This window comes from Argiope bruennichi, chromosome X1 (genome assembly GCF_947563725.1).
Source record: "Argiope bruennichi chromosome X1, qqArgBrue1.1, whole genome shotgun sequence".
NCBI lineage: Eukaryota > Metazoa > Arthropoda > Arachnida > Araneae > Araneidae > Argiope > Argiope bruennichi.
Window position 1 is genome coordinate 28,009,340 of NC_079162.1, and position 23,122 is coordinate 28,032,461.

Here is a 23,122-nt window from a genome sequence, read left to right on the forward strand (position 1 = left end):
GAGTTTTTATGTTTACCTACCAAAATAATGATATGTAGTGTATTGGGAATATTTTGGAAATATTTTCAACCAATCCTGTGTGCTCAAAGAAAATCGCTTAAGTCCTGTCCTTTTCTCGTTGCTCATGCCATGTAATAAACTGCTTTAGATCTAGCAACGATTGCTCTTTTAAATCAGATTCTTCACATATTTACCCCTACATGAATGATGACCTATCTTATATTTTTCTAGAGAATTTAAAATAACTCCAAATAATAAGCAACGAAAATCACCCTTTACCAATCTAAAAAATGAAAGACATTGTTTGCGGGTCTTTCAAAATAACATAGATTAGATTGAAGACCTTCTTTTTAAAACAAATGATATTTAGAAAGTTGTTCAGATAAAATTCAACTCTTACCTATTGGTATATCATGACGGATTACAGGTTGTAGAATGGAAAATGTTCTTTTATTAAAAGTTGTAAGGCAACAGAGAGGCCAGTTTCTCTTTTCCTCCTATCAGAGAAAGAAGATTAAAGACAAAGTATATGAGAGGAAGATACTATAATAATTGAGTGGCGTAATATTTTCTATAATTCTTGTGGCTTTAAATAAAACTACCTCAACTAACGAGTTACTTTCTCCTTGAATTTCTCGTATGGCAAACTTCCGCTTAATGGTATAGTAAGGAAAGTGAGTATATTTTACTCGTCTTCCGTTCGTCCAAATAGGTCCCAAATTTAATTTAAAATCTACAATTTTGGTGATAAAACCCCATACCAAATTTCATCTATCTAACTTATGACGTGTTTCAGTCCTTATATTTGTATATACAGAGATGGATCGGCGCATGAATTTTGTATAATATTAGATAGAAATTTAGAATTCTAGTGTGCATCCACATATCAAATTTCATCCACATAACTCATTACGCATAAGAAATAATTCAAAAAACGGCTTTCTGGAATTCAGGGATTTTTGAAATGCGTCAAATGTATCAAATCTCTATATCCAATTTTCTGACAATTATTTTTCTTTGAGTACGGTAGAAAGTGCCAAATTGCACAACGATTTTCTATTTTCTATAAAATAGAAAAGAAAAAAAAATGTCTTACAAAGGCTTGGCTCGAATAAATGGCGGCAACCGGAGCTTATAATTTTTTCGCCTTTTTTCGTCATGTATGTCTTTAAAAGGTTAAATGAATTCATTCACGTTCGGTTTTCGTTTTGTCTTGTCTTCAACCCATAGACTGGAGAGCGCAGTGAAATGTAGATCGCATCTTTCTCCCTTTTATTATGCCACTGACTATGCATCATCACTTGCAGGGATAATCCAGCATCCATGCCGTAAAAAAATATCTTTCCACAGATTGACATTAAGGCTGTTTTATTTCTTAATTCAGTGGAACTTGAATAATTCGATCATCTTTCATTCGAATTTCGCTTTGGTCCATTGAATTTTCTATTAAAATAATTTTGACAGTATCGACCATAATTAATTTAATAATTTAATTATGTATTAATTATAAATAATTAATGACAATTATAATTAAGGATTAATTATAAATAATTAAGGATACTTGTAATTAAGAATTAATATAATTATAATAATTTATAAATAAGTTAGGATTAATTATAAATAGTTATGTATTAATTATAAATATTAAAGGATTAAAAAAACTGAAATGATTAGAAAAAAATGGAATTTAACTAACCTGGTTTTGGTTATTCCGACCATCTGCAACAAAATCTTGTTCTGCAGAGTTCTTCGATATGCTCCGACTTTTAACCACTTTCTTCGATGAAGTAAAACACCTCTTAGTCTTCAATGCAACCCTACCGTAAAGCGTTTCCTTTCGCTTGGGAATATCAATTTGTATGTTTTGGGCTTCTTGAAAGCTTTTTCTTTTATCTTCATCCGCATCTTCAAATGATCTTCCTCCTTCATCCTCCTCATTTCTTATTTGGCGGTGAGAATTTGTTAACTTTCTCTGAATAATATCATGCCCAACTTTTCCATTGCCTTTTCTCTGATATTTCCCAGTTTCAGTCTCGCTATTCTCGAATTCATTCATTTGTAATTCTTCATCTGGGATATTCTGAATATTTTCAAACCTATCTTCTGTATAATGTTGATTAATATCTTCAAATGAACTTCCTTTTTCATCCGTATGTTTCCTCCTTGCAGACCCAACACCCCTATAAAATTTTCCCTTTATCTTGGGAGTCTCAGTTTGGATAGTATGAGGAACTTCAAAATTATCTCCGCTGCTATAACTATCTTTGTCTTCAAACGAATTTCTTACTTCAGCATTACGTTTACTTTCGTGTTTAATATTTGTTAACCTACTGTGATCTGTAAAATTCTTCGAAATGTTCAGACTTTTGACCGCTTTCTTCGAAGTATTAAAGTCTCTCTTAGTCTTCAATACAGCACTTCTATATGGTGTGTTCTTTCGCTTGGAGATATCAGTTTGTATGTTTTGAGATTCTTGAAAGCTGTTTCTTTTATCTTGAAACGATCTTCTTCCTTCATCCTGCTCATTTCTTATTCGGTGACTAGAATTTGTTAACTTTCTCTGAATAATATCAAGCCCAACTTTTTCATTGCCTTTTCTCTGATATTTCGCAGTTTCAGTCTGGCTATTCTCGAATTCATTCTTTTGTAATTCATCTTGGATATTCTGAGCATTTTCAAATCTATCTTCAGCATAACATTGATTAAAATCTTCAAACGAATTTCCTCTTTCATCTGTGTGTTTCTTCCTTAGAGATGCAACATTTCTATAAGGTTTTCCTTTTTCCTTGGGAATATGAATTTTGCTATTCTGAGCTTCTCCAAAACTGTCTCTACTGTTATAGTGATCCTCATCTTCGAAGCGATTTCCTATTTCATCTTTATGTTTTCGACTATGAGGAGCAGAATTGATCGTTTCGTTAAAACCAGTATCTTCGAAAAAATTTAGTTCACCGTATTCATCAATATCTTTATCAGAAATTTGTTCATCTGAATTTTCAGAAATTTCGAAACCAGGTGAATAATCAATATCCGAACAGGTAATCGAATCTGAAAACCAGAAAATTTTTTAAGTTAAATTAAAGCTTTTTCTGACAGAAAAGTATTACACCCAAAGTCTAATTATATGCTTATATTTAAGAGCGCCTTAAATCATAAACAAATTGAATTAAAAATATTTAAGAACAAACAGTCTGAGAAGAACAAATAGGCTGAGATACAGTGTCTTAAGTTACACCAGCCTGGTAAAGTGTGCATATAATTCTACATATCTTTGAAATTTTTGATGCAACGCTGAAATTTGTAGAGTCGTGGGGAAAAAAGGAGCAACCCAGCTTTACTCTGGTATAATTCATCATACAATCATAAAAAAAAGGCATCATTTGAGAGGAAGTAATATACATTTAAAGATTTTTGAATGAAATATCTTATAAAGGTCTATCTAAATACTGAATTAAGAAAACTCTTCAAAATTTCTCATGGTTACGCTAATTTTACTCATCAAATTTCAAAGCGAAATCGAAAGTTATTCAGGTAAAAAAAAAAATCATTTGTCCAGGGGGCTTTCATTTCCAAATCAGAGAATCAAAATTTTATTACTTCGTAATGTTAAGACAAAATTTTAGACTTTTATTCATATCTTCAAAAATAATGTAATTATTGACCGGAAGTTTTTTCTTATGGAAATATAAGGAATTCTACATATTTTGTGTACATATTTATCATTAAAAAGGTACTTTTTAATATGTCGTCTAATTTTTCAAAATAAGTTTTTAAATTTTTTATGGCAATACATCTAATTTTATGCATACATCAATAGATATTGCCATTTTAAGTGGGTATACAAAACTGCGGCTCATTCCAATACATATTTTTCCTTTATGTTAAGTTTTCTGTCGGTGCATTTAGGTGCGCATTCACAAATTTCAAAACGTCAACAGCCTTTTATTGGCATTCTAATGTTATTGACCATGTATTTCCTGTATCAAATATTATTTTCCACTTTTTTGTAATCTAATAACATACAAAATATTCCGGATTTAAATCTTTATTGATTTAAGATTTAAATCTTACATGACTCAATATATATTTTTTTTCGGAGGGGGGGGGCTTTTAATTAGAATTCTAAACTTTTGTACTTGCAAACAAATTTGTTGCCAATTAGTGTCTTTTTTTAAAAAAAGATTGAAAACCCCCGATTTTGACAAAAAGAAGTAGGCCGCTTCCGGAAATTCTACATATTTTTCATTTTCACTAAAACTATTTTCGATAATTATGTCATTACAATTATCGCTTTTTATTGATTTTAAATTTTGAATCCCCCACCCCCCGGAAAAAAAAAGATTTTTTTATATTACATCTTACTGTACATCAAATCTTTTATGCATAGGGAAGATTTTCTTCACAGGAAATTTGAATGCATGCAAACCGTACAAATATATAAATTTGCATTTTTTTTTTAAATGAATCATAGGTAATTTTTTACTATCAGACTTCATCACTGCAATTTATTCTAAACACAAATACGTCATTTATCCGTATATCTAGAAATAATATTTAAGGAACGAAAAGCTAAGTCAACCATTTTCGGATACCCGATTTAGATAAGTACAATGGAATTAATTTAATAGCTATGGTTTTAAGGACACTTTCATTAGAGCACTCAGAGAAGAATAGATAGAATCTCCTTAAATTTTTCATTTCTTCACATTTGGAGCTTTCGAAGAACGATAAATATCTCAAAGAATTCTAGTAAATTTCCCCATTCATTTACTTACCTATTGATGAACAACTTTTTTCATCATTCTCTCGTATAAAGCTGACATCAGGAATATTCACAGGTTCTGTGAAAATAATAATAAACCAAATTTTTTCAATATCTAAGAAGTACAAAAATAATTAGAAGATATATTCTTTATTAATAGAAAAAAATTGGTCGTATACGATAGTCAATAATTTAAACAATGTAGTTAATAATTAAAATTATATAAAATTTCCTACAAAATATTTTCCTAAATTACCCAAAAGGAGATAATTTTAAGATGCTTTAAATTTTGAATCAAATGAGAATGGCTGAATTTTTATTACATTCATTTAAATTTCTTTCATTTTGATTAGTATTTAAATTTTATCTAACATATTTGATATCGTTTTCCATTAACCCTCCAGCTGCGTATTCTTTATTTCCGCTGGTTAGCAATCAGTCCATTTTCTGTTGCATCGCCTTTTCGAGTGTTTATTTATACGATTATAGATTTTTATTATACTGTATTATTATCGCGTAACATAGTATCAGTTCACTTTCTTCGGAAAATATTTGAACTTATTGCAAACATCGCATATAAATAGTGATTTTAAAGAATTACGCAGCCAAAGGGTTAGCATTGGGCAATTTGTCTTTACTAGCAATATTAGGGTAAATCCTATTTAAATTACTTAGAGTTTTTAAAGAATTTTACAAGATATTTGCTTAGTTTTGTATACAAATATTTTTTATTTTCTGTGAGTTAATTATTATTCTTAAATATATACACAATGTCTGAAAACCCCTAAAAGCCCACAGTGCATGATGTTTAATGTTGGCTTAATAACAACCTTTAGAATTTTCCTAGTGAATACTCTTAATCTGTCTTGGTAATAGCCAAACCCGTGCATTATGGATTTTTACATATATTGATTTTATTTGTCTTATTTATAACGATGAAATTTTTTTAATCTATTGCCCCCCTGACTAGCACTGCACATACTTTCCACTGTAAACAGATGTGTTTCTCTATTGACAGTAGAATATTTTCAAAATTTAATTAGAAAGTAATCGATTAATTTTAATTAATTTTCGACTATATTTGAACTACGCAATCTAGTAGTGTAATGAAAAAAATGTAGAATACAAGTTTCTATAATATTAATCCTGAATTGTAAAATATATTTTAAAAGGAAAAGTGGAGAACAACAAAATATAAATGTTTGTAAAAATTCGTTTTCATTAGTTGTTTTTACTATCAATAACTAGTGCTTTAAAAGTAACTAATACTTTACTTAATTAGTGTATTAAAAACAAACTCGTAAAAGCGTGAGGCGTTTAAAACATTGATATAAAAAATAAATCTATAATGAATATCACAAAACTTCCAGTAGAAATTACAATATTTTAAAATTTGTATTTGTTTAGAATATTTCTATCAGCATCACACAATTTTATGCTTTTGTTTTAATGCAATAATTTTTGGTAATGTGCATCTCACTTTTTATAGACTAATGAAAACATTTTGAAAAACTTTTAAATTTCTATTGTTCTATTAAAAAGTTACAAGGAATGTAATCGCAGTGTAAAATACTATAGACAATATATGCGACATTAAAAGAGTAGTGTCCTTAATGAAAACTTTTCACTCCTTCAAAGTAACATTTTCAACCATACTTTTCTTACGCGCTTCTAAACCTGTACTCGTTATGAAAGTTACAAGCGCATTCAAGGGATCTTTTCATTACTCTTAAAAGATTTATGCAGCTGCCCTGAAAGTTAAAATAACTTCTTTTGACATACCTCCATGCAATCTTGAGATGCTGCCTATAAATGTAGATGAATCAATCGGAACAGCTCTTTTAATAGTTTCGATGCTTCCTGAAAAGTAGAAATATCAGTAGAAAGTTTTTATACTATATGAATTGACACTTAATATTTTTTTCATCTTTCTTGCATCAAAATTACAGCTTTTTTTATCACAAATGTTTAAGCCGTCTTACTAGTTCGTCGAATTTAATTAACCCTGCGATGTACGTTTTTTAATTTGTAAGTATAAACTATGTGATTATATATATAAAGTACAAAGGATGTAGAAAAAATATTTTTCAAATATTAATTTTAAATGTATATGAATATTTCTAAAAAATAATACATGATCATTTATGTATCTAATACCCAAATGGTATCAAATCGCATAGATAAGCCATTTCCTCCAAATTAACGAACTATAAAATCTTGGAAGTATTTTTTTTAATTTCACTCCGACTTGGTTTATATTCCACAATTATATCATAATATTACATAGCCCGTGCAATAATTACTCGAAATAGTATTGTGGGAAGCGCTGACAGATCTCGTATCCTGTATGGCGCCATGTTGGCCATGTTGCGTCACGTCATTAATCACGTGATGCTTTCCCGCCATTATTGGCAGACGAGAGTTGGGTAGTGAGACTGCAAGACGTACAGCTCACGCTCATGTATCTTTATATGTTTTATGTTAGTATAGTAATGTTTTGTCCTTTAATTATAATAAATATATTTTCGTATTAATGCTGGTCGTTGCCTTTCCCCACAGTACCATAGAAAAAACCTTTACGAATGATGACACTCCACTGATTGCCTCGCAAAGAGATCAGAGTGATCAGTATCTCTTGAGTGGTGTAGTTCGGGGATTTGTCTAATAGAATCTTCCTCAATTTTTCATTTCTTCACGTTTGGAGCTTTATGGAAGCTTCCGAAGAACTATAAAGACCCCAACGAATTCTAGTAAATTTTCGTATTCATTTACTTACCTATAGATGTATAACTTTGTTCTTTATTCCCCCTTATATAGCTAACTTCAGGAATATTCAGAGGTTCTGCAAAAATAATAATAATAATAAAAAAAAAAAAAAAAACTCAAATTTTTTCAGTATCTAAGGTGTACATAAATAATTAGAAGATATGTTCTTTTTTAATAGAAAGATATTGGTCGCATAATTTAAACAATGTAGTTATTAACTAAAATTTTATAAAATTTCCTATAAAATATCTTCCTAAATTACCCAAAATGAAATCATTTTAAGATGCTTTGAATTTTGAAGCAAATTAGAATGGCTAGAAGTTTATTAAATTTTAATTTCCTTCATGTTGATTAGTATTTAAATTTTATCTAACATATCTGATATCGTTTTCCATTAACATTACACCATTTGTCTTCACTAGCAATATTAGAATAAATGCTATTTAAATTACTTAAAGTTTTTTTCGAATTTTACAAGATAGTTGCTTAGTTTTGTGTAAGAATATTTTTTTTTTTTATTTTCTGTGAGTTAGTTATTACTCGTAAATATATACACAGTGTCTGAACACTTCTAAAAGATCACAATACATGATATTTAATGTTGTCTTAAAGACTTCCTTTAGAATTTTCCTAGTTAATACTTTTAATCAGACTTGGTAATAGCCAAATTCGCGCATTAAGGGAATTTCACATTGATTTTATTTGTCTTATTTATAATGAAATCTTTTTAATTTTTTAGTAGTGAATTATAAAATCTATTAAAAAAGGAAAAGTAGAAAACAACAAAATATAAATGTTTGTAAATCTATGTTTTCATTAGTGCTTTAAAAACAAAATCGTAAAAGCGCTAGGTGTTTTAAACAGTGATAGAAAAATTAAATCTACAATGAATATCATAAAATATTCAGTAGAAATTAAAATGTGTTAAAAATTTGTATTTGTTTAGAATATTTCTATTAGCATCATCCAATTTTACGATTTTTTAATGCAATAATTTTTGGTATTATGTATCCTATTTTTTATAGACTGAGAAATTTTTGAAAAACTTTTGAATCTCTTTTGTTCTATTAAAAAGTTACATAATTTATAGGGAATGTAATCGCAGCGTTAACTGTTATAGGCAATATATGTGGCATTAAAAGAATAGTGTCCATAATGAAAACTTTTCACTCCTTCACGGTACCATTTTCAACCATACTTTTCGTACGCGCTTCTAAAACTGTACTCATTATCTATTACACTCATTATATAATCACTTACAAGCCCAGAATCCAAGAGATTATCTTTGTGATAACATTTAAAAAGACAGCATCCGATTTCCTTCTTGACATTTACGGCCACATTTTCTATGCAGAATGTTGCTAGATGCTACATATTCTGTTACCCTCTAAAGTTTTTATCATGAGTTTGAAGAAACCCTGCAGAGTCTGAGAACAGATGGATGTAACATTGAGCGACGAGAAAATTCCCATGGAAACAAAGGAGTGAACAAAGGACATCCCGAAGTGACAGAAAATTTGACGATGCGATATCAGAGAATGAAAACGAACACGGCTAGTTTGTCTATTTTGAGATACAGAATCCCAGTCGGCATTGATTTCTCCAAAGTAAGGGCGAGGAAAGATTTACCTTTTCTTAAATAAAAACTAAAATCATTAAATAAGTTTCGAATTAAAACAAAATAGTACGTTTCAAAAAGAAAACGAATATCAACATCGGAAAAAGAAAAATGTGAAGAAGAAATGTGCTAAAAGAAAAATATGTATAATAAAGAATTCAGGCAAAGCACTCTTCTTATTCCCTGCGTATTCCCATTCTCTAGAGTAAAATCTAGAGTAGAGTAGAGATAAAATGATCAATAAGACTTTCTGGAACGAAAAATAGAGCTAAGCAGAGTATGGGCAGAAAATGTTGGGACATTAGACGGAAAATCAAGGAAACATCTAAGATGACTTAATGTAAAAATTAGGTAATGTAAAATTCCGATATCATAAAAATATTAGATTTAAAATATGCTACCCAAGTTTTTAAATTAAAAGAATGACAAGGAACACTGCGATTCCTTCTTTGCGTAATATTTAACACTATCAAAATGTCTTTACAACAAAATCAGTGTAGAAAATGTTTAATGTATTAATAGATGTATATTATTTATTTTTACAAACTGTATATTTTTATGATATACCATATAGAATTAACCCCGCCCTACCGTAGTGCCCGGGGTGAATTGCATGACTAAATCGCTACGACAAAAGAAATCGCACTCTTTAGTTTGTACAAAATAACTTCAATTAAGGCTGAATTAAGTGCAGTAACCCTAATACAAAGGTATTATTGATGCGTTATCGATGATGATGCAGAAAGAAATTTAACTATTATTGTATTCGCTAAGGAAGTGAGAGCCTGCTTACAGTTTCGGAAAACTTCCTATCCTCATATATGAAATACCTCCGAGTGGACGTATTTTTTACTGTGCTGGGTGTATTTGCTCACGGCACAAACGTTATAGAACCTAAAAAATCTAATAATATTCTACATATAATATGGGATCGCAAACACTTCCAACAGCCGAAATCAGACAAACTCTGCATATTCTACCAATCCAAACATTTTACCCACCAATTCTCGCCCGCCAATTCTCGGATAGCGTATATAGTTTGTCTGTAACAAAAAAAAAAGTTACTATTTGCTATTTTCCAAGTTTACATCAAATGCATGTACCTAGAATAAACGTTCCAAAAGAAGAATTATTGGTCTTAGTGTGACTTTCTGAATCTTCAAAAACATGGCTCTTATAACTCAGGAATATGCCAAGATGAAAATTTATTATTAATTTAAATTCTTCAGAATTACTCGTTCTTTTTTACAGTTAGAAGAAATATGATTTTTTTTTACTGTGAATTCATATTTTCTTTATAAAATCATACAAAAAATAATTACCTGAATTGACGCAAGCAGTAAATGACACTGGATGAAGAAATACGAGCTCATCTATAGTTGTAAACTCTGAAAAAAAAATATGTTTATGGAATAAACATACGTAACTTCTTAAATAATTTTTCTAACCATAGAATAACTGATGGTAAATTAACGATTCAAAATTTTCCTTATGAAATGCTTAAATGTGCGACTTTACACGCATTTGGATTAACGTTCATATGAAACGATCATTTAAAATCATTCAGGTAAGAATCTAACGAAAGTTATGTATGAATAGGAAATACAAAATGAAGAAAATTAGCGAGGATTTTCTTCCCTTGATTTTCTCGCATACATATTGAGTATAACGCGTTTTGTATACAACTACGAAAAGAATCAGGTACGCAATCAAACCTGTTCCTTTTAGCTGATTGGTGCTAATATTCAAAACAGTTTTCCCAATTTTTATTTCAAGTTCACATACCAAATTTCATTTATTTCTTTTCCTTTGCTTTTGAGAGTTATCGTTCTCACATATCTTTTAATACGCAAACAGACCTTTTGACCAAACAGACCTTCCAAAGTTTCAAAGGAACTAAAATTTTGGTGTAATGACAACGTACAAAATTATTTCCTTTAAACTCTTTGCATTTTGCAATAATCGTACTTACTGACAAGCAGAAAGCCTCTTCCATCATTTATATTTTATTTTATCAATTCAATAATATTTGAAAATATTAACAGTAAATTGCCATCCTTTAACTTTCTCATATATAATATACAAAAAAAAAAAAAAAAAAAAAAAATCGATATCCAAAGTTACCTTTAAAAAAAAAAGGACTTCGAGATTTTGATGTGTTTTCACATTTACATCTCTTGTAAACTGAAAAAAAAATTATACCTCTGCGTGTATGAAACCTCGATAGCTCATAAATGCAATGATCTGGACGGATAAAATTTCATATATGTATCAAACTTTAACCAGATTCGTCAGCAAAAGAATTGACAACATGTCCATAACTATCAGGCCTTGATAATTAAAAAATGCAGGGAATTGATTGAAATTTGGCATACTGCCTTTAAATCAAAATTTTATGTCTAAAAGTTTAAACAAAATCTGTTGAAGGGATAGATTAAATCTGCATGAATGTTAACGCAGTAACTCAAAAACAAACTCAGCTGGATGAAAATTCACTTATAGTCTTTATAACTTTTGGGAAAAAATCCGTTTTTGCATTTATTTTGAATAAATATGTCTCTGAATAAATTTGAATAAATATGTCTCTGAATAAATTTGAATAAATATGTCTCTGAATAAATTTGAATAAATATGTCTCTGAATAAATTTGAATAAATATGTCTCTGAATAAATTTGAATAAATATGTCTCTGAATAAATTTGAATAAATATGTCTCTGAATAAATTTGAATAAATATGTCTCTGAATAAATTTGAATAAATATGTCTCTGAATAAATTTGAATAAATATGTCTCTGAATAAATTTGAATAAATATGTCTCTGAATAAATTTGAATAAATATGTCTCTGAATAAATTTGAATAAATATGTCTCTGAATAAATTTGAATAAATATGTCTCTGAATAAATTTGAATAAATATGTCTCTGAATAAATTTGAATAAATATGTCTCTGAATAAATTTGAATAAATATGTCTCTGAATAAATTTGAATAAATATGTCTCTGAATAAATTTGAATAAATATGTCTCTGAATAAATTTGAATAAATATGTCTCTGAATAAATTTGAATAAATATGTCTCTGAATAAATTTGAGTAAATATGTCTCTGAATAAATTTGAATAAATATGTCTCTGAATAAATTTGAATAAATATGTAACGATATTGTCTCTAGCCAAGATTATAGGTATGAAGGTGGACAGCAATAACATCGATGAGTTAATGGAAAAACATAGCCAGAAATCGACAAGTGAATAGCTTATAAAGCAAACTTTCTGCATCACAGAAAGATGTGGATTTCATTAGGAGTAGAGAAGACAGTTCTCAGCAGAGCTACAATCGTCAAGGGAAAGAAGCGAGATGCTGAAAGCATGAGAAACTATGGCAACATATGTTGAGTAGTATCACCCTTATAAGGCTGTAGCTTGCGCGCTAAAAAAAATTTAGATACAATGCTGTATCACATTTTCGTCAAATTTTGAAGCGTAGGTGAAAACAAATATGTTTAAACAATTTTCTTTGCATTAGAAATAATAAATTACATTATTATAAATTCATTAGAGTATTTTTTAAGGAATGGAACGCATTACTCTATTTTACATTAATCGTATGAAAAAAAAAATTGAATCGCTTAGGAGAAAAGTTCGAAAACTAATTAAGGTTCCGCTGTATTTAGATATTAACCAAAAATTTGCTTTTCTCTTATTTTGAACTACTCTACCACTTTTTTAATAATTTTTTAATACATCTCTTTTTGATCATACTTTTATTGGTTTTAAAGCAGTGATTTAATGAGGTTTCCAATAGTATTTACAAGCATTAAATAAAAAAACAAGATTAAGTCAATCTCTTAAACTCAAACTAAGGCAAGGGAAGTCAAGCTTTTGCGAGCGAATGAAACATATGTTGAACGACAGAAGCAGCTTCAAGTACCAAAGCATCATTAGTTAAGGAATCGGAAGACAAACAAGAATGTCGTCTATAACAGATGTATTTCTGAACAATTTTTTACACAATTTAAAAATAATTGAATAATTACAGACGACTTTGTATAAAAAATTTCTGCATTAATATAATAATGTTTCTAACTTACAGAGAAAATTGTCTATTGGCGGTTTTTTAAAATTGTCTAGAACACCATTTTACATTCATTGTGAGCATTCCATTAAATTTTTATGTAGAAATTATACCAACGAGAACAAAATGGCATGCATTTAGTGATACATAAAGCGTAGTTTAAAAAATCCTGCTACAATAAATTCACTCAATTTTTAAACCTCATTTTCTATTTCAAATTTAAAAAAATTCGCAATTTTCTTAATGCCCAAAAACTGAAGTCGTAAGTAACGTAAAAATCTTGATTTACATAATTAAAGAATCGGCAACAAATTTAATTAATTCATCAGTTAAATTGTCAAGATAAATACATAGACATTAAACACTTAAAAGATTGATTTGATTGAAGATTTATTTACTTGAGTTGCCATTATTCACTTGTTATGTTTGCCCATTCTTTTTTAAGATATCGCAATTCGACGGGGGAAAAAAATAGTTCTACACAGAGATTATTCTTTGTTGAGGGCGACCGTCCACTGTTATCGTTCGTCATTCAGCATGCAGCTTTTCACGCCCTGCAGAACTGAACTTGCGTGTAGGAATATGCAAGACAGTAAAAGGGTGAATATTCCTATTTTCTCTCCTTATCCAAAGAAATGTTTAAATCTTATCCGCTTTGATGAAAGCTATAAATGAGAACCTCTTTAAGCGAAATTAAAATATAAGATATGCTTGCATATTTACCTGATGATCGCATCTGCTCTGTAGAAGCTTCGAATTCCGACTCGGCATTTGCGCATGATTCTGCATCTGAGAAAAATTTGAAATTAGAATAATTTCAAATTACTTCAGAATTTAATTAATATTTACTTCAGAATTTGCTACTAAATATAAAGAGTAGTTCAAAACAATTGTCCTGGATACTGATGACTATAGCTTCCTAGTACTCAACGATAGAAAGAAAAATTTGAGTACGCAAAGTTTTGTTACCTACGTTGTAACTGCTCCTTCTAATTATTACCCAGAGTGCTCCATAGCATGTGATCCCTAAAACATAATCTAGAAGTATAGCTTCTATCTAACTTTCGAAAATCGAAACTGATGAATCAAACCAAAAAAATTTTGTTGTTCTTTTCAGGCATCGTTTAGGAAACGGCTGTACAATTCAATCAAATTCTGTAAATAAGCAAAACGTTTCTGATTCAGCCTAATTAAGGCTTCTCAAAATTGTCACATCCACTTCACTACCGCCAATTAAATTAGTTCTGCAGATGTATGGATAATCGAAATGATACTTTTATTGTTATTGACAAAAATATGCATATTTGTCGAAAAATCAATCCTGGTTGACTTGAAATAAATTACTTCCTCATTTACGAAATCTCCATTTCAACTTGAATAAATTCAAATCATCCTTTTCAAATTCCTTCACAAATATCACGTATTCTTCTCCCTCATCATTTCCATATTTGTTTGTTTTTTTATAGTACAGTGCACTCCCGATTATCCGCGGAATTGGGTGGCGCGGCCGCCGCGGATAACAAAAATCGCTGATAATCCGAAAAAAGCTAAAAACGGGTATAGCAAAAAAGAAAAAAGTCATTCCAACTTTGAAAAATCGTTTTATGTACAATAAAACGTAAAATAAACAGCAGGAAATGTTTAACTAATGCTTAATATTTTAGTATATCACTCAAAACTAACCTAAAATGCATTTTGTTAATGAAAACAGAAAAGTGCTTTGTACTTACGAGAGGCGTCAAGGATACACAGAAAAATTAATACATATGTACTGTTTTAATACTGTAATGTATTGCGTAATTGCAAAAGCATAACTGTAAAACTGCCCCTTTTTGAAAAAATCAGTCAAAAAAAAAAAAAAAAACACTTTGTGAGGCAGGCGCGGATAACCCGCCCGCGGATAATCGGGAGTCTACTGTATTTGACATGAAACAGCTTCGAATCATAATTAACTGTCAACTTGCAGGTGTGAAAAGTAATATCTATGTTGATCTTTCGGTAAATATTTTTTAAAAAGGTCAATCAGTAATTTGACAAGAAAGTGTAAATATATTTATTAGATATTAGAGTAATAGTATTTGCTATTACGAATCTGCAATACCACTCCCCGTCAAGTTAATATTTTAGTTGGATTCTGAATTGGTACAAGGTCAATACCCCTGACATTGGTGATAGACTTAGTGACTTAAAAGAAGGTTCTAAAAAATGGAAGAATTGTGGCCCTATCTATTAGAAACCGAGATCTAGAGATTCTTCTAAAGCATTCATACGACGTCATTTCCTATTGAGAGACTATATAAGGCGATGCACCGACACGAATAATGATATTCTCTCTAAAATTAAAAATTCTCAAGGCGATCTAGACACTGTGGTTGCTGAACGTTATGTTATTATTTAATTGACGATTTGCTGTCTGTGTTGTTGGTGCCCACAAGTGCTTTTTTTGGGTACATCTTGGCCGTGTTTTTTTAATCTACGCTTCGTTTAAAATGCTTCTTGGGACCCAACGTGGGGCCAATGTGGTGGAATGTAGATTATTATGATCCCTGCAGGAAGCAAAAAGACTGTTTTCGGAATAATCACATTTACACTTAACAAACACAAAGACAAGACAAGACATTCATGAGCGCAGCTTAACAGAACAGCGTCATCTCATTTCATTACAACCGCATTCATTACAAGACAAGAGTAATGCAACTGCTACATTTATTATTTTATTTTACGAACCCATAATATCTATAATAATAAATTATTAAGTATATTGAAGACTAAATAGTAGAAAAAGGCTAAAGAGTGTTTAACATTCTTTTAGTAGTATGCTGAAAAGCAATTTTTTTTAAAGATGGACTTCAAGAAAAACATCATAAAATATTGATAAAGCAATTAGGCCATTGTAAAAGAACCATAAGATAAAATATTCTTAAACATTTATTAAAAATTAAGTTATATAATATATGTCATTGTAACTAATTTTCTTAAAATATTTTTGCCGAATTCTGACGAATAATTTTTGGTACCCTTTTTAAATTTAATTATAAACCATAAGTACTAAGCCACCATTTTTTTAAAAATTTGGAATGCTTTTTTAATAACAATTAAAATATAAGATAATCCCATATATACCTTTTAAGACGAAGCAAAGAATTTAAACCAAATTATCTGATCACTTAAGAAATATAAAATAATTCTGTATCTTTTACGCTATTACTTTTTAAACTTTTCTCACTCTTTACTTATTTTTGGAGGATAAACTTTGCCGTGGTTTAAAAATTAGAAAGTTTGCTAAATTCAACATTACTTGGTAATAAATAAAAACGTACTTCCTCTCACAAGGAAAATTCATTGCAAATTTAATATATTACTCAGTAATTCGGAAATATCTATTCGTAAATGAATAATATTCTGTAGGTTATCAACACCTTTTTGATCATTTTTACTCACAAACATTAAAACAAAGATTTTTCCAGGTAAATGAAAGAAAGTAAATTACTTACCAGCAGAAGTACTTGGGAACCCATTAATCTCATCTATGTCTATTTCTTGCGAATGGCGATGCAGAATCGTCTGAATGATTTAGTAATATTTTAATAGGGAGTAATATAATAACGAAAAAAAAAATAGAAAGTACAAAAAAATTATTGAAAATTTAACGAACTTTGTATTTCATAAATTTGGAGCAATTTTAAAAATTCGTAACTCGCAATCAAATAAAGATAGAATATGGCCATTTGTACTTAAAGGATAAATGGGCGATACCCCTATTCAGCCAGAGGCCATGCGGGAAAGATGATGGGGCCGCCGAAGATCAAACCCAACTACGAAGGAACAAACTACACTTGATGACATTGGACCCTTACAAACAATAAAGGACCCTCTAGAGAAAGCGCATATTGGTACAGAAAAGGAATAATAAAATATTACATTTTACATTACATATTAAGTTGTGAAACATTAAAATTGCATAAAATGCATTAAATGAGTGTTAACTTTTTACATTTGGAGAGAGCTAAATACAAAAGATTTGACAAAATGTCCCTAATAGAAGATTTAATGACTGGAATTTTTATGAGTTCTTCGACTTCAAGAGGCATCTAATTTCTTGGCCATCTGAGTCTGTTCTCCCCATAGTACACAGGCGTGATTTATCTATCCTTTTTCGGTGGCACACTGACAAGTCGTATTTTGGTCAAAGAAACGACTTTGATGCACAGAAAATACACCATGGCCAGTGTATGCTTGGTTAAAGTGAAAATCACTCACAATTCTGTTAACCGGAACGTTTTTAAATGTTGATAGGTTGTTCACCCCTTGATGGAATTATTCCATCTCTCCTGCCAATCCTTAATTATTAGTATTTTTATCTCATTTTTGAGTTGGATTTTGGACTCGCAGAAAGATATTTCTTGGGTTTCTTAGTTTAAAACTTCCTTGGCTAGTGTATTTGCTTTTTCATTTCCAGTATATCCCTGAATGAGCTCTGATCCAGATAATTTCAACACTACGTTCAGCAGCTTTTTCTTTTATATCCAATATTATTGCTTAGTTACTTCTGTCTATCTCTCTCTGCGTATGTAAAAGCACTAACACAACAACGGAACTAACTAAAAGAATGTAATTTGGCATGTAACCTTTACATAAAATTTAGAAATTTCTATCAAATGTTGAACTTAATCTGTCATCATGCTGAGTTATTTTTCAGAAATGCATAATCGATTGTCTTCCCATATGCGTCGAAGCTAAACCTAAAACTCACCGACTTACAGAGGCATTTGAAAAAGTTGACCTGCATCTCGGATTTATCCAAATAGTCCAGCACGTTTTCGAGGTTTGAGTTCAAAAGCAGGCAAGTTGAAAAATGTTTTCTTGCGAAATTGGGGAAATCGTAATATTTGGTAATAACATTAATTTCTTTAAGCAAAAGAAAACATGAAAAACTAAGTTGTACACAAGATATAAAGGAATTACTTACAGGAGTAATGGTAGGGCACCTTCCGATACGTTGTGCTTTGGGGAGGGAAAAAGATTTCCGTGCTGTCCGCCTAATTTTAGTCTTTTCAATGTGAGTTAATTTCTTTTTCCTATAAAAAAATCATCCAAGTAAATGAAAAAGACATTTCCAGTTTTCTAATCAAAGCTATACAAAGGAAGATACGAAATTAATTCCAAGTTATCCATTTTTTAAGCAGGACAACTTTTTGCATTGATTACTACCAACAGATATCGATGTATCAAATCTTTTTTTTTTGTCCCAATAAGATGAAAAGGAAATGAAAAAACGTTTATTTTCTTAGCTATTGCAGTTACACATGCACTTTCAGTCACAGAGTTTCATAAAATAAGGTACCCAAATGTTTTAAAATACTTGACTTCTGCAGAGGAGAGATAATAAAAAGTTACACAGTTAAATCTTAATATATCTTCACAATAAGTTTTATTATTCTATCTAAAATTTGCTGAGATATGAAAAGACAAATTTAGTGACTTAGATCACTTTTTTTATACTTCTGACTAGTGTGCGACTGACTTTTGATGTCATTTTCAGAGAAAATATATATCACTAGAGATTATTAAAAGGAAAGAATCAGAAAAAATAATGGATTTATTTATTTTCATTAAATTTTTAAAAAAAATGATCAGATAATGTATTAATAGAAGTGCTTCTTAAAAACTAAACCTTCGACACAACAGTAAGTTGCATTTGTTTAATAACACTTGCATACATGCAATCGGGTAGATCAAAGACAGGCTTTTCGAATTCGCTAGCAAACACCTACAAAGCATTTTAAAGCGTTCCAAAGCAACTTTTCCCTTATTTCAAACGCAATGCCAATTAAACTTGGTTGTTGAACATTTATCAAGTTTCCCTCCAATCAAAACATAAGTCTTGGCCAATTATCCATTAAAGTCCTCTGAGAAGTCAGCAATGAAGCTGGCTTCTACTTCAGATGACACCTATATGCCCCAAAATCGCTATGAGCAACAGAAGCTGCCATAGTTCCGCATCATTAGGAATGCCTAAATCATGGACTTGACTATCTACGCTAGACCAAGTGATATTGGTCACAATAACTTATAAATGCCGGCGTCCTGTCATAGGGGTAACGCGTCTTCCCCGTGATCTGGGCGTCTTGGTCTCGCGTCCCGATTCGGGCATGGTTGTTCTTCCTCTGTTCTATCTGTAAGTTGTGTGGATGTGCCCTCCTGTAAAAAGGGGTTGTGCAAGGGAATGAGTGATGCGTGAGTGGCAAAGTCATACTCTTGGCTTTAGTTGGCGCTACTAAAACAGGAGACACACCCCCTATTGGCTTAAATCGCTGTCTTCGTAACAGCCGACTTGTCTAAGTGCCATAAGAAACAACAACACAGTTTATAAATATATACTGCATTTTGGAAATCTTATAAATACCTTTTAATTATTTTATGTCAAATAACTTTCTTTTAGTTTTACAAAATCATTCAAGCTTACCTGTTTGGATTCATTAGCTTCTTGAAACCTTTCTTCGGCACTTTAAATCACTGGAAAAAGGCAAAAAAAATTACTTCAATGTCACGATAATTTCTTTCGATCTTTTTCTGTAAAGGTAAACTGTTTCGTGGAGACATTTAAAAAAATGCGAAATTTCGCCACATCTGTATCTTCCCTATCACAACATAGAGCTTGGCAAATTATGCCTCTCGCAACGATTTTTCGTTGAAAGTTTATTTCAAAAGGCCTCTATAATTCCTCAAAACATCTGTCTTGAAATTTAATAAGAACTGTTGTGCATCTCTTATATACCTCATTTTAGTGTTGTTGTGTGGTATTAAACTTGAGTTTGCACTAGCACTTTTTGCCATGTCATTCCGGCACTGCTTTATGTATAGTAGAGTGAACCAGCATTCAGTGTGCTGAGTGTTTATTTTTGTTTCGAAAATGCAAAAGCATCCTCAGATTTCTGTATTATGCAGGAAAAACTTCATTCAAAAATTTTAGATGTTCCAGCAAGTTTATTTAGAGGATTGTTTTAGTATGACCCTATATTAAGGAAGGTATCGATGTTTCAAAACCAACATAGTATCTGACAAAGACGATCAGAAAACTGGAGGTCTTTCACGTCGAGGAAATGAAGGCTTTGATTAGTGAAAATCATTGTTTAAATATCCAATCATCATCATAAAGTTCATTTAAATAATTTAGTTTTATAATCTGCTGACGAATCACACTGCACGAAGTGAAGTGATGACTCTTGATTGCTGAGTCACAGCTATCTAGGAATTGTTAGATCGTTCAGTAGGGATCAAAATTTTCTAACATACGTCCTTACAGATCGTATTTGTCCCTATAGATTTTCTTTTGTTGAAATTACCTTGAAAAGTCGAAGACTTGAAACCATAGAATAAAACGAGGAAAATTCTTCAAGACATTTACATGCACCCTCCCTCAAAGAAAAAAAGAATTCCCTGTAGCCATTTCAGCATTAAAAGACACGTTGGAAGAAATGTTTAAACAGAGGATGAGAGTACAGGGTGTTTTTTAACTGACGGTACTGAAAGACCTCAGTAGCTCGAATTATCAGTCGCAAAGCCACCAAATTTTGTACAGGGACTATTGACGACATGAGAAAAAGCAATAAGAGAAAAAAAAATTTAGTTCGAAAAGTTGCCGATAAAGGGAATGCGGCGCTTCTGATCTAAATTTTAAGTTTAACTGCACGATAAAATTTTAAAAAGCTACAGTAAACAGATAAATGAACAACAAAGAATTAATTTTTCCTCAAATGTGCTTTATTCGAAAAAATAACTTCTGTAAATGACTACAAATGTTTTTAAAAAAAGGGAGAAAATTCTATTCGACTTTCTTTTTATTCTTTTTTTATTATTATTATTCAGTAGAATCGCTTTCTCGGGGAAGACATCGGCTATTTTCAATTTCTCCACCATTTTCTTGGACTAAGCATTACATTCTGTACACCGTACTCTCTACAGCTGAATGCAACATTTCAGGAGGCATGTTCATAATAGTCCGTGTTGTGTTTTCCTTTAAAACTGTTTAAGTTCGAGACTCTACCAAGATAAACCTTCGATTTTAAATAACCCCACATAAAAAAGTTACAAGGGGTTAAATATGGGCAGCGAAGTGGCCATGCAACGCGAAAACAGCGACTGATGACTCTTCTGTAAAGTGATTGTGTACAGTTGCTGTACGGATGTACCAATATGTGGTTGGGCTCCATCCTGCATAGAGACAATTTTATCTAAGCACTGTCTTTGCTGAAGTTGTGGGATTACAAAACTACTCAGCATATCATGATATCTTTGAGAGTTTACGGAAAAGGTCTGCGCTCCTGCTTGCGGTAGTAGTCTCAAAAAAGTATGGTCCGATGATAATATCTACTGTAAAACCACACCAAACAGTTATTTTTTGAGAATGGAGTGGGATTTCTTGAAATGCATGGGGGTGTTCAGATGCCCAAATTCTAGAATTCTTAGTGTTAACAGTCCCATTCAAATAAAAATGGGCCTCGTCACTCCAGAGATTTGTTCAAGGCCAAGCCTCGTTGACCTCCATCCTGGCAAGAATTGCCAAAGCAAAGGTTAATCGAAGATCATAACTTATGGGTTTTAATTTATGCAAAAGGCTAATTTTATATGAATAAAATTTAAGAATTTTTCTTAAAACTTTCTATACTGTTGAAGCACTAATATTCAATTGTCGGGCAACTCCACGTGTGCTGCTATTACCAGCATTGCTCGTCTGATTTCCTTCAACAATTGCAGTCGCAACATCTGTGATCGTGTCCTCCGTTACCGGTTTTCATCCTATACCAGGCCGTGTGAAGAGAACCTGTTTTTTTTTTCAAATTTTTTAATCATTACTTTTACTGCATTAATTCATAGAGGTCCTTTACGTAAATTGTTTTGACTTCTAAATTCGCGAAGAGCGGCCGCTGCATTGGATTGATTAAGATGAAAGAGCTTCACAAGTAATGCACGCTGTGCTAAAGTGAGACGCATTTTACAAATCAACTGATACATAAAATGATTTTCAATGACCCCCTTCTTTTTTTTTATAACTCAAAATACTGGCACTGGTGTCGACTACGTAATCGGGTTTTGCATTTTGCAATTTTTCCCCGTGTTGTATGTAAAATTTTAGCTCTCTTGAAGTTTAAAGCGCCACCTTTTCCCCTATCGGCAACTTTTGGAACTATTTTTTTTTTCGAGAATTCCGTTTTCCCATGTTGTCAATAGTGCCCGTACAAAATTTGGTGGCTTTGCGGCTGATAGTTCAAGCTACAGAGGTCTCTGAGTACCGTCAGTTTAAAAAAAACACCCTGCATTTTCTAGACGAATCGCGATACAAAGTACTGTTAGCAATCATTGATTTATTTTGAATTCGATTTTTTTTAACAAAATCTGTTCGTTCCTGTTAACGACAAAAGAGTTACTCCATCCCTACCTTAGCGTAAGGAATGATCTTAATGGCCGGGGAACCAAGATAATTAAAAACTGCATTTGGGTGAATTCAAAATAGCTTCACTACGGCACGGCCCATCCGTCCACTCCTCACTTCAGAAATATGATCCATCATCGGATTGGAGGTAATTCAATCACACACCATTATTGTACCCCCCCCCCCCCATGGAAGAGAGTATTAATCAACCCGTAGCCTCTCTATTAATGAATCAACCTCTATCCGAATTTCGAATATAAATTTTATGCTTTTTTAAATAGAGATCTTATACGGGTGTTGCGAAACTACAGAACCACAACATTTTCCATGGCATAAATTTAACACTTTAAAGGACAACTGAGTGCCTAAAAATGTGTTAAAATAGTTTAGATTAATATTAACTTAAGAAAAGAAATTTAATAAACTTATCAGAAAAGTTAAGTTTGGTTTCAGTTTTATTTATTCATAA

General features: G+C 31.1%; 1 protein-coding gene across 1 annotated transcript in view; it reads right to left on the bottom strand.

Annotated features, from left to right (window-relative positions):
- Window positions 1-23,122, bottom strand: part of LOC129958762 (uncharacterized) — a 32,732-nt gene that overhangs the window by 3,331 nt on the left and 6,279 nt on the right. Inside the window, exons 2-11 of the mRNA XM_056071434.1 lie at window positions 19,687-19,736; window positions 18,190-18,298; window positions 16,715-16,784; window positions 13,944-14,009; window positions 10,469-10,534; window positions 7,539-7,604; window positions 6,545-6,622; window positions 4,776-4,841; window positions 1,697-3,048; window positions 401-497 (exon numbers count right to left, since the gene is read on the bottom strand). Coding sequence (XP_055927409.1) covers window positions 401-497; window positions 1,697-3,048; window positions 4,776-4,841; window positions 6,545-6,622; window positions 7,539-7,604; window positions 10,469-10,534; window positions 13,944-14,009; window positions 16,715-16,784; window positions 18,190-18,298; window positions 19,687-19,700 — 1,984 coding nt within the window. The 5' untranslated portion in view covers window positions 19,701-19,736. The remainder of the gene's footprint in view (window positions 1-400; window positions 498-1,696; window positions 3,049-4,775; window positions 4,842-6,544; window positions 6,623-7,538; window positions 7,605-10,468; window positions 10,535-13,943; window positions 14,010-16,714; window positions 16,785-18,189; window positions 18,299-19,686; window positions 19,737-23,122) is intronic.